We start from the raw sequence: 12503 nt of genomic DNA, 5'->3' as shown, positions 1-12503 counted from the left end.
CAGTCACTGCAGCGCTTCCTCTGCCCATCGCAATTCCTCTTTGAGGGTCCAAAATAAAGAATCCGGCTTCCTCCAATCACGGCGTTGCATCAGGCCATGATACCCCAAGGGAAAAAGCTGTGATTGGAAGAAGCCGGATTCGTCAATACTGATGTAAGAAGAGGCTTCCGACGGCCGGGGGAATCGCTGGAGCGGCATTCAGGATTAAAAGGTACGTTTTTGAAGAAAAGGAGTGAAAAGTCAATTTTGATGAATTAAAGTACCCTTGCTTTTAATAGGTTTATTAAAAACTGGGCACTAATTCATCCAAATTGACCTTCATTTTATTAACAGCCAACAGGGAGAACACCGTTAAGAATTATAAAACTTTAATCTCATTGTGTAACACATGCAATATAAAAAATTAAAAAAAATACACCGGTAGGGTGTCTAAAAGAAGCCACTAAGAATATTTAGGAGACAGACAAACTTTTAGGAGCCTAGGGCAAAATGCAAGGAGCTAGTGGCTACCTGGATCTTTTGAGCTCTGGATACAAAGTTTAAATGTCTAAATTTTTTCATATGATTTAATGGAATGCCAAAAAAAACTAAAACCAAAGTAAAGATCAGGAAAGTTAAGAGATATGGTGAGGGTAAAGAACATCTAAAATTCTAAGGTTCATATAGGGAAGCTTATGAGACATCATTTAACTGCCATAAAAGGATGCACCAATCATCTGCCCACTAGCCAGGTAATGGGGGGGATCAACAATGCTGGGAGTACATGCTCTGTATTCAATACTCCTTTTAATAACCCTAGTCAAAAAGGATGATCTTCCTGGAGTCAGAAGCCATCCTGAATTGTGCCCACAGGCCAAAATATGTAAATTAGATGACTGTATGTTGATGCTTGTAAAGTAATCATTAAGGTAATCTGCTAATCATTCTGAAGTCATCATCAATATTTTTTTACCTTAGCTGATGACTTTACAGCCTGATGATGTACAAATGACGTCTAAAGTAGTTTGATGATCAGAAAATGACTTCAGGATGGTTTCTAAAGTAAATCTGTCTTGGGAAGGAAATCATTTCTCACATTGTCTCCAAAATCCCCACCTTGAACATCAGCCCATGAATCTGGTGTGGCACAATACAAACCTGGTTCGCCTACATCAACTCCCTCTTGGGAGCCAAAATCAGGGTTGGCACACCAGCTCCTGAGCAGTGGCTGTCTCTCCATCATGTCCTGTCAGCAGGCATCAACCATAAGAATATGTCCTCTGCCCTGGAACAACAAACCCAAACAGTCAATTGTATTTTAACTTTCTAAGTGAACATACCGTATGCTAAAAACAAGTAAAAACTGTTAAAGGAATTTTAATGCTGCGTTTTCTTTTTTTGTACAGAAAAAAAATAAATTGCCAAACAAGCATCCCAAACGTCAAAATACACTATCGAAAGGTGTAGTTCTTTGATGTAGAGATGAAGAGAAGATACTACGCTGGGAAAGAAAAAAATAACTACAACACCCATAATGCTTTGTGGTTCTTGGGGAAAAGTTTAGGAAGTTGAACGCAGCGAAATAAAATTAGAGCGAAAGTTAATTCCCCGACTAGTATCCTCTTCTCTAAATAAACTTTATCAATTAATTAACATACCCACAAGGTAAAGTGCTTATCCTTCTGTCACATAGAAGAGAGTTTCTCAATCGCTCCAGTGTGACACAGCTCACAGAGATAAACCCCAGTCAACTTGTCAGCGTCCCAACCAATCACACAATTCTCCACCAAAGAACTCCTGACCAGTTAAAACGTTTCTGTTAGTCAGCGCCTCCCGCGATGCTGATTGGTGATTAGAGTTCAACGTGGAACGCACAGCAGGGAGTTTGTGTTCCAAGCCTCGTTCTGTACCATTTTCTTCCTTTTTGTGCTATTCAATATTGTAACAATAGTGGGCAGAACTGTACCGTAGGGATACGCCTCTCGCTCTCAGGGTTTTTAGGGGTTTGGCCAACCATAACCTATCCTTGCGAAAATGTTAATGGCTATTGGCTCAGTGTAGTAACGTGCAGGATACATAGGTTTGCACAAACTTCTTAAAATATGCTCAAACAATTTGAAGCTAACAGGAAATGTACGGTCGTGGCAAAGATCACAGCTGTATCAAATTGCAATGCATTTTGAAATATACTCTTTATTAATCTGTGTGTTTTATTCATAATAATAATCGCTTATGTTAATGTAGCATGATTTACTACAGATAATCTAATTTGAGATATATAAAACTCTACAAACCGTTAGGACTGATTTAAAGCACCAATGCAATCATAAAATGCTCTAATGCCTGAAAACATTTAATTATTGTACAGAAAGCTTGCCTCTAACTACATGTTTGTAAAGCAGTTTATTATTACTGTTTTTTTTAAAAAACAAAACACTAAGCAGTGGGTTATACTTATAAATCAATGTTATATGTATTTATTATTTTAAATTGAATTTATATTTTATTTCTTTTTTTAACTTAATTTGTGAAGAATTCATTACGTCCTGTCACAACCCCACAAGGGGCTGTGGTCTCTAGAGGAAGGAAGAGGAGCAGATTTTCCTTTGAAGTGTTGCTAGGAGACATCTGCTCTAGCTGTAGTAAGTTTACTACCCAGTAGATAACTTTTTCTGCAAAAATCATTTAATAGTAGAACTTAATTATGTAATGGTAGTTCTGTTATTTAGCTGCAATGGCAACACTGAGAACTTTTAAAGGGATAAGAAACCCACTTCTTTCATGATTCAGATAGACCAATTTTCTAATTTACTCCTATTATCATTTTATCTTCATTCTCTTGGTATCTTTATTTGAAAAGCAGGAATGCAAGCTTAGGAGCCGGCCCATTTTTGGTTCAGCACCTGGGTAGCGCTTCCTTATTAGTGGCTAAATGTTACCTTGCATCTCATGCCTATGTTTATAGCACTGTGGAATCTGTTGGTGCTCTACAAATAACTGATAATAATCCTATATAATAAAAGGCCAAGTGTGTTTGTCCGAAACTGTCATGTGCAGTAGAGACTGCGCGCAAGGACAAACACACCTGGCCTTCTAACTGACCTGGCGTCGCGTGGTGGAGTGGGGGGAGAGAGACAGCAAAAGAGAGGGGGGAGAGAGACAGCAAAAGAGAGGGGAGAGAGAGCACAAAAGAGAGGGGGGAGAGTGCACAAAAGAGAGGGGGGAGAGAGCACAAAAGAAAGGAGGGAGAGAGCACAAAAGAGAGGGGGGAGAGTGCACAAAAGAGAGGGGGGAGAGAGCACAAAAGAAAGGCGGGAGAGAGCACAAAAGAGAGGGGGGGGGGAGAGCACAAAAGAGAGGGGGGGGAGCACAAAAGAGAGGGGGGAGAGAGCACAAAAGAAAGGAGGGAGAGAGCACAAAAGAGAGGGGGGAGAGTGCAAAAGAGAGGGGGAGAGTGCGCAAAAGAGAGGGAGAGAGCACAAAAGAGAGGGGGGAGAGAGCACAAAAGAAAGGAGGGAGAGAGCACAAAAGAGGGGGGAGAGAGCAAAAGAGAGGGGGAGAGAGCGCAAAAGAGAGGGGGAGAGAGCACAAAAGAGAGGGGTAGAGAGCGCAAAAGAGAGAGGGAGAGAGCACAAAAGAGAGGGGGGAGAGAGCACAAAAGAAAGGAGGGAGAGAGCACAAAAGAGGGGGGAGAGAGCAAAAGAGAGGGGGAGAGAGCGCAAAAGAGAGGGGGGAGAGAGCACAAAAGAGAGGGGTAGAGAGCGCAAAAGAGAGAGGGAGAGAGCACAAAAGAGAGGGGGGAGAGAGCACAAAAGAAAGGAGGGAGAAAGCACAAAAGAGGGGGGAGAGCGCAAAAGAGAGGGGGAGAGAGCGCAAAAGAGAGGGGGAGAGAGCACAAAAGAGAGGGGAGAGAGTGCAAAAGAGAGGGGGAGAGAGCGCAAAAGAGAGGGGTAGAGAGTGTAAAAGAGAGGGAGAGAGACAGTAAAAGATAGGGACAGAGACAGCAAAAGAGAGGGACAGAGACAGCAAAAGAGAGGAGAGAGAGAGCAAACGAGAGGAGAGAGCGAGCAAGCGAGAGGGGGAAGAGAGAGAGCAAAAGAGGGGGAGAGAGACAGCAAAAGAGGGGGGGGGGAGAGCAAAAGAGGGGGGGGAGAGAGAGCAAAAGAGAGGAGGGGGAAGAGAGCAAAAGAGAGGGGGGAGAGAGAGCAAAAGAGAGGGGGGAGAGAGAGAGAGAAAAAGAGAGGGGGGAGAGAGAGAGAAAAAGAGAGGGGGAGAGAGAGCAAAAGAGAGGGTGTTATTTGCTATTTTACTTTTAAATCTGTTTCTTTTTATGTTTACTTTAGTTATATGACTAGCGCTGCTGATTAGATCTGCAACATTTTCCACTCTGGACTAGCAGTGCTCTGTGTTTCTTTTTTTTTTTTTTTATAAATAAATTAATTAATAATTAGCCTGTTATTTATGTAGTGAGAATTAATTTAAATAGAATGATCTATTTCTATCATTTGGTTAACATGACAAAGAACTGGACAACTCATATTTTTTCCATTTTTTTTAAACAGACTCAGAAGATATCTTGCTAAATCTTAGTGATTAAGTTGTGCAGAACAAAAAAAATGTATTGTTTTGTGTTTTTGCAGTGAATTATTTATTTTAGAGTGTAGGTTACAGGAATACCCACATCAGGGAACATATTTCTAAGGGTAAGTTTATAGTGGGCCCTGGGAAGAGGGAAGTGCTAGCTAGGCTGCCCTGCACATGTCACTGTGCTGGGAAATGCAGGGCTGCAATTTGTGCATGTACAGTCTGTGTGTATAGTTATATTGATGCTAATTACATGGGCAGCTTTGTGTGACTTGATTGAGCCCTTTTGGCAACAGCCTATTTCACCCCAAGCCCAGTACCAGCTGTGCCCTGCCTATGTGACTGCATCTATAGATGAGCACAGGCAGCATGTCTCTGGATGAGCAGAAACACATCCTCAAATGGGTACAGGAGGGCAAGTTAGATTTGCTGAAAGAGGAGCTGCAGAGAGAAGACCATCTGTTTAGTGATCTGCCAGTCAGGCACTTCGGTATATCTGGGGACACATTGCTGCACTATGCAGCAAGACATGGGCACCTGTCAGTCGTCTCCTATTTAGTGGAGGTCCTCAGCATGGATGTGGAGGTGGTCAACAGTGATTACAAGAGGCCTCTTCATGAAGCTGCATCCATGGGTCACAGAGACTGCTTGTTGTATCTGCTCAGTAAGGGGCTATGGTGGACAGCTTGAAAAAGTCTGATTGGTAAGATAATGTAGTATTGGATGAAGCTGGCATACAATAAATAAATATGGGGATTTTCATATATATATAATGTAATCATATCATTCACTTACTGTAATAAATATAATCTTTTGGTATTTATAAATAATTGATAACAGAGCATTTTATTATTGCAGTTTTATGTCCATTTAACCATTTGTTGGAAGCAAGTTACCATAAGAAGGGGTGAATGCAGGGCAAGGAATAGTATTATGTTTGAGCTCAGGGATTATGAGGTCCACCATATGTAGATCTGGTGATGTATTAGACAATTTAAAGGGACATTACACCCATACACATTTCTAGCATGCATGGGTTAATATTTTTAAAAAATATTATTGCATGAAGAAAGTTAAAGGGACACAAAACCCAAATGGTTTCTTTCATGATTCAGATAGAGTATGCAATTTTAAGCAACTTTCTAATTTACTCCTATTAACAATTTTTCTTTGTTCTCTTGCAATATTTATTTGAAAAACCGGGAATGTAAAGACCCATTTTTGGTTCAGAATCCTGGTAGCGCTTGCTGATTGGCGGCTACATTTAGACACCTTATGATCTCAGTAAACGGGATAGGCAATGCACAACAAAATGACCTAATATAGTTGTGTGGATACAATGATGAGATTTTATGCTGCCAGTCAGACATACAAAGAGCAAGGCTATAATATTATCTATTTTTTTTACTGTGTGAAAGTGTAATTTACTGGCAACAATGCTGTAACATTACTGGGTTGCAAATGGTGTTAATAACATTCCTAAACATTATAAGTGGCAGTCCAAATTAAACAATTAAATGATAAATGTTGTGCACCAGCTCATCAAGGCACACTTTGCTGCCTATTGACTTTAAAGTGAAGGTCAACTTCGCGCAACTGCCCCACGCCATTGGATAGACTTTGTAAAATGAGGGTGGATTTAATTTATCAAATATGTTATATTTAATTATTGTTAAAAATGTTACCCTTTGAGCGCTCTGACGATAAGCGCAGCATTCCCGACCGGCATTTTGTCAAATTGATTGACAGATGAAGATTCTTAAAAGAATGAATCCTTGTTTCCCCCCCAGGGCGTTCAGTCCCTTTGCATAAACGTCACGGCCCAAGGGAAACAAGGATTCGTTCTTTTAAGAATCTTCATCTGTCAATCAATTTGACAAACTGCCGGGCGGGAGAGCTGCACTTATCGTCTGAGCGCTCAAAAGGTAAAAAAAAATTAAAAATACTAAAATATAACAAATTTGATGAATTAAACCCACCCTCACTTTGCAAAGTATATCCAATGCTGTGGGGCAGTTGCGTGAAGTTGACCTTCACTTTAATCTGACAAACCTTGGCATTCTGCAGATCATAGAGCTGCTCTGTGTTTAGTCTATCTGAGTCTGTTTAAAGCGATGGAAAATCTTAGCGCTTGTGAAAAAACTTCATGCTGAAAGCTCCTTTATTTGTTTGAAGCGTTCGCCGCACTGAGTTTCTCAGGCAGCCCATGGTAGAACGCTATTTTGCTGTGAGGTGACGATTCCACCTCTTAGCCAATAGCTGTGCGGGCCAGATGGCGCCATGCCGGATAAGATCACCTCACAGCAAAATAGCGTTTTGCTGTGGGCTGCCTGAGCAGCTCAGTGCGGCGAACGCTTCAAACAAATAAAGGAACATTCAGCATTAAGTATTTTATACTTCATAACTGAAGGTCCCCTTTATTTGTTCCAATGGTAAATCCTAGCATTTCACAAACAATAGGATTTACCATCACTTTAACCCATCCTTTCCTTATGGCCATTTGGACTCCTGCCAGGCTTTGTCTGACACCACATTCCTGGCTTGTGGTGTGGAATGCAGTTTTCATAGGCAAAGCTGAGCATAAAGCACTTTTTCGTTATCAGTCTATGCTGTGATTAACCAGCACCATGCTCACTGAAGGAAGCAAGCCTGTATCAAGTTTTTTTTAACACAGAGATAGATCTATGCCACTTCCACAAGCTGGTTGTTGATCTCATAGTAGATACACATGATGGAGCTAAAACAGCCTTTTGTCATAATAATTCCTGGGTTGTATAACTCAGTTATGCATATTGAGTACCACATTCCTTTAATTTGTACTATTATTCCAGTGCTGCCATGTATTGCCTAGACATGCACTGCCGCTGACTTTGTTAAACTAATGATGTTTAAGAGGTCACACATTAGAGTATCCTCACTCAAATACCTTTTGTTTCTAAAGCCAACACCCCCTTTTCTTGTGTACTCTGGAACTCTCGCTCTGTTTGCAACAAACTCACTTCTATCCGTGACCTCTTTTTCACCCACTCCCTCAACCTTCTGGCTCTCTCCTTCAGAAACAGCCTCCCCTGCTGCATTGTCACATGGGGATCTCCAATTTAGTCACACCCCTAGGACACAGACTATTTGGTAGTGTAGGCATTTTACTTTCCTCCCGTTGCACTTTTCACTAAATAAAACCCATCTCTTCCCTCACATTTTCTTCCTTCACAACCCACATTATCCGCTTATTCTCTCCCCTCTCTATACATGATGCAGTCATATACAAGTTCATCTTAAACTCCTATTTACTTTGTACTTAATCTCGCTAAGCAAGACTACTTCTCTACTCTTATCTCTACTCTTTCTTCAAACCCAAAACATCTGTTCTCCACTTTCAATACTCTTCTCGCCCACCCCACCTCCTACTAACAACGTCTCTCTCCGCTCAAGATTTTGTCAGCCACTTCAACAACAAAATCGACTCCATCAGAAACAAAATCAGCTCTCAACATACTTCCAGTCTCCCACCCCCTCGAAAGCTCACAATAATACAAAACCCACATAAAATTAGCTCTCTCGTCCCTGTTACAAAATAAAACGCATACAATTTATTATATGGGAAATCTTAAAGGGACATGAACCCCAACATTTTTTTTTCATGATTTAGGTAGAACATACAATTTTAAACAACGTTACAATTTACTTCTACTATCACATTTCCTTCATTCTCTTGGTATCATTTGTTGAAGGAGCAGCAATGCACTACTGGTTTCTAACTGAACACATGGGTAAGCCAATGAGAATGAACCTAGGTTATTTGCTGCTCATGTGCTTTCCTAGATCAACCTTTCAGCAAAGAAGAACAAGAGAAGGAAGCAAATTAAATAATGGAACTACATTGGAAAGTTGTTTAAAAATGGTATGCTCTGGAAAATGTCATGCTCTACAGAGGGGAAGAGGAGGAGCCTGCGCATAGACTGCACCTTGCACCTGTGCAGGTACTGCTCCCCTGCAACCACACCTTGGCGGGTTATCGCGCCTGGAACCTCTATCGCAGAGGGAAACATTGCGGCTGGCTAAAACCATCAGTCCAGTTATCCTCCACAGCGTAAAAATCGATCATACGCTGACACAGAATTATTTTTTTTTGAAGAAATTGAAATCTACCCCAAGCAGCATCTCTTTCAATCTCGTGGAAATCAGGCTAACGCCTAAAGACATCAAGGCAGTTGAAGCCCTTCCTCCCTCCTCCACCTGGCTGGAGCGGGGAGGCATACAAGACAGCAAGAGCTACTGAAATTCACCTGAACAGCTCGAGCCCCCCCACTGTGTTGAAGATCGACGTCCACCCCAGTGAACTCAACGGTCTGAAGGCTGAGATAGCTGTGGCCGCCCCCACCCACCGTTGCTGCGTGTGGAGAGACGGCAGAGCTGTGTTTGCGGCTAGCAGCCTGTTGGACAACGGAACCGGCTCCCCACTTCCAGCCGGATCTACGCGGATGAATCCGTTGACTGGGAGATTGCCAGGGATAGGTGAGCCAGTCGAAAGGTCCATCGCAAAGAGACCGTGAACGGCACCTGGAGGCAAGAGAACTCGAGGCTAGGAAGCGGAGCCGTGAATCCCCTTGTGTGATCCTCATCAGCAAATTACAGTGCAGACACAGATGGGGGTAAGAAGAAATATACTGTGTTTGTACTATCAGCTCTTGCTTCTTTAAAACCTGACGCTGTCTTCACCAGGGCTATATTACAAACGAGACATTGCTAACTTAGTCTCTTTCTTCATACCTGCACTTTCTCTCTGACTACAAGTGCTCAATCATTTGATCTACTCCTAAAAGAGAGGGAGAAGAGAAAAAATGTATTTTTATCTTAGGACTGTAGCTGGTCCTACTCTTGGGATTATTAACTGAACGATATATTCCTGACTGAAATAGAATTATTATAAAGCTACAAAGAGGCGGTGACACTATTTTGAAAGTTTTGCAGATAAGCTCCTGCGGCTTGGGACTTTTTGTCTTGCTAAAATTCTACTTTAACCATGAACTGGCAAACTCTTGCATCTTATACCTTAATATGTCTTTTATTGCCTAATATCTAAGTGGTTATTATAGCATACTACCTCTTTTAGCAAATAAGCAACTGATTTTTCCTTTTTTTTTTTTTTTTTTTTTTAAGGTCTGTTAATCTAAAATTTCTGCATATCAATGGACTTACAATTTTCCTTTTTTTTTACAATACCATCAATATAGGAGTTACCTATAACATATCTTTGGTATAATTGGTATTCCCAATACATAATTTTGTGTGCTCCTAATATCTATATTAGTATTGACGGCAATTATAGTACCCTTAACAGTCATATATTGGTATTTTTATATATATCATATATTCACCATGTTCTAGTTCTATAGCACACTTGTTGGAAAATGATATAATAAGTGTAAATATATATATATATATATATGTATCTGTAATATATATATATAGTATCAAGTATCAGTATAGAAACTTATAGGAAGGGAACACCAGAGGGATGAATAGGCAGCTATAGGCCCAGAAACAACCCATACATAAATTAATCAAAGGGCTCATTTTACCCCCACATCATCGAGGTTAGTTATATAATATTTAGAAGAACTAGCTCTAGTGTACAGTAGGGCACGCATAATTTTTTGGAGCTAGGCATAGTTGAGAATTGAAAACTGGAACAATTTTTTTTTTTTTTTTTTTTTTTGCTCAGACACAATTAATAGAAAATTAAACTTTGGATTAAAGGTTATACAGGAAGAATAAATTAAGGACTATCAGAATAATTTTCTTACAAATAGTCTTTTAACCACACTAGCCTTAGGACCTAGGATCCTCGTTGGTCTTACACACTTACTTAATAAAATTCACGTATCACACATTCACTTGATTCCACTTGATTTTTTCACGTTTTTTTTCCACACTGACTTCTATTTCTCTCCCTCTATAATTTACAAGTAATTTTTTAATCAACCTATCCAAAGATCTAGGATCTTGGGTAGTCTTACACATTCACTCTAACAAATTACACGTTGGTTCACATTCACTTGTTCTCACTTGTTTTCACTCGATTTGCTGTGGGTTGTTTTCTTTTTTTCTTTTCCCCCCTCTCTTTCCCTTTCTCTTTCCTCTCTCTCTTTTCTTCTTTTTTTTTTTTTTTTTTTTTCTCTTCACTAACACTAAACACTCCTTTATCACGTTCACTTTAAAGGGAACAGGAGGTACACTCTCTCCTTTTTTTTTTTTTTTTCCCTTCAATTAAAACACTTATGGACAAATATCTAAATTCACCATCTCAAAATAAAAACACTTCACCAACTATGGCTTCTAGACCCAGAGATAGAAGGAACAAAACAGCTACTGAAACCTTGGTCGAGTTACATTCTGAACCAGTTTCCTCTATAAAACATACTGAGGCCCCTAACTCACAGTTATTAGTAAATAGCATTATGGAAGCCCTGAATCCAAAATTTGAATTTTTTAGATTAGAAATAAAGCAAGATATACATATATTATCAGCAGAAATCAAACAATTTTCGGCACGGATTCAGGAAGTCGAACAAAGAGTGTCCGATCTAGAAGATCTGACAGTAACATATGACACGAATTTGAAGGCTAATTCACTTTCATTAACAGAATTACAAAATAAAATTGAAGATTTAGAGAACCGCTCCAGGAGAAACAATGTCAGAATAATTGGGGTTCCTGAGACGGTTCAACATACAGAATTGATAAAACTTATGGCTGAGACTCTTCCCAAACTGCTTGGTATTTCGCAGGAATTGTTACCCCTAGCTGTAGAAAGGGCTCACAGATTGGGGAGATCCCCCCTGTCAAGTAAAGATGGATTAAGATCGAGGCCCATAATAGCGAGGTACTTAAATTATCAGGATAAGTCTAAGCTTTTACAGCTATCCCGTAAAAATGCACCTATCCTCCTTGAAGGAAATAGAATTCTACTTTTTCAGGATTTTGCTTATGAAACCTCCCTGAGGAGAAGGGAGCTCTCCCCAATCTGTGGCAGACTGATTAAGGAGGGATTCTCAGCCACAGTTGTTTACCCAGCTAAACTTAAGGTAGAATTTCAGGGTCATACATATCTTTTTGATAACACATCCGATGCAGAAAAGTTCTATACGGAAAGATGTGTTAAATAAGGTTGATCTAAAACTCTATATAAGAGAGTAATCCTGTGATTATCACTGATGTTTCGAATGCTTTTTATCCATTTTTGTTGTTGGAGTTTGTTGGATTTTTTTTTAGTGGAGGGGTGGAGGGGAGGAGGGAGAGGGTCCTTAATCTTTTATCCTGCTATGATTTATGCACATATACATGTATATACATTTTTTTTTTTTTTTTTTTCCTTCTTCTTTTTTTTGCTCCACTCTAAATTTCTCGATAAATGTCGACTAAAGTAAGGAAATTAGTTATATCCTCCTGAATGTAGGAGGTATCTCTACTTCCGATAAAGCGTAAAACGATAATTCACATTTAAAGAACTAAACACAGATATCGCCTTTATCCAGGAGACTCATTTGAACACAAGTGAATCATTAAAGATAAGATCCTCTTGGGTTTAAGGAAGTATTTTTTACACCTAGCATAGGCAGTAAAAAGGGGAACAGCTTATTTTAATTAGGAAAGAATATTCCATACGAGGTACTATTAGAAGTCCTATGATCCAGAAAGTAGAATCCCTGATTTTAAAAAATTAAATGTTCAAACTCCGTATTTACCCTTTGTAATATTTACGCCCCCTAATAAATTTGAAACTAAATTCTGGGAATCATTACAGACTAAAATTTTACAACTTGGTGAAGGCAACATAATTGTAGCAGGGGACTTCAACATGACTCCACAGATTCCCCTAGATAGATGTAGACAAGTACGCAACACTTATATCTCCAAAAGAGGACAAATTAGAAAAC

The 12503-nt window shown here is 39.8% G+C and overlaps 2 protein-coding genes across 2 annotated transcripts in view; one reads left to right on the top strand and one right to left on the bottom strand.

The window, feature by feature from the left end:
• The window catches only part of TPCN2 (two pore segment channel 2), a 215898-nt gene extending 214142 nt beyond the window's left edge, over window positions 1-1756 (bottom strand). Inside the window, exons 1-2 of the mRNA XM_053716413.1 lie at window positions 1638-1756; window positions 1138-1264 (exon numbers count right to left, since the gene is read on the bottom strand). Of these exons, the coding sequence (XP_053572388.1) occupies window positions 1138-1222 (85 nt within the window). The 5' untranslated portion in view covers window positions 1223-1264; window positions 1638-1756. The remainder of the gene's footprint in view (window positions 1-1137; window positions 1265-1637) is intronic.
• Window positions 1757-4716: 2960 nt separating this feature from the next.
• ANKRD16 (ankyrin repeat domain 16) overlaps window positions 4717-12503 on the top strand; it is a 206269-nt gene continuing 198482 nt past the window's right edge. The window contains 2 exon segments of the mRNA XM_053716412.1: window positions 4717-5227; window positions 5230-5266. Of these exon segments, the coding sequence (XP_053572387.1) occupies window positions 4918-5227; window positions 5230-5266 (347 nt within the window). The 5' untranslated portion in view covers window positions 4717-4917.

Source organism: Bombina bombina, chromosome 6, assembly GCF_027579735.1.
Source record: "Bombina bombina isolate aBomBom1 chromosome 6, aBomBom1.pri, whole genome shotgun sequence".
NCBI classification, from domain to species: domain Eukaryota; kingdom Metazoa; phylum Chordata; class Amphibia; order Anura; family Bombinatoridae; genus Bombina; species Bombina bombina.
Note: the sequence above shows the minus strand (reverse complement) of the source record. Positions and strands in the feature narration are given on the sequence as shown.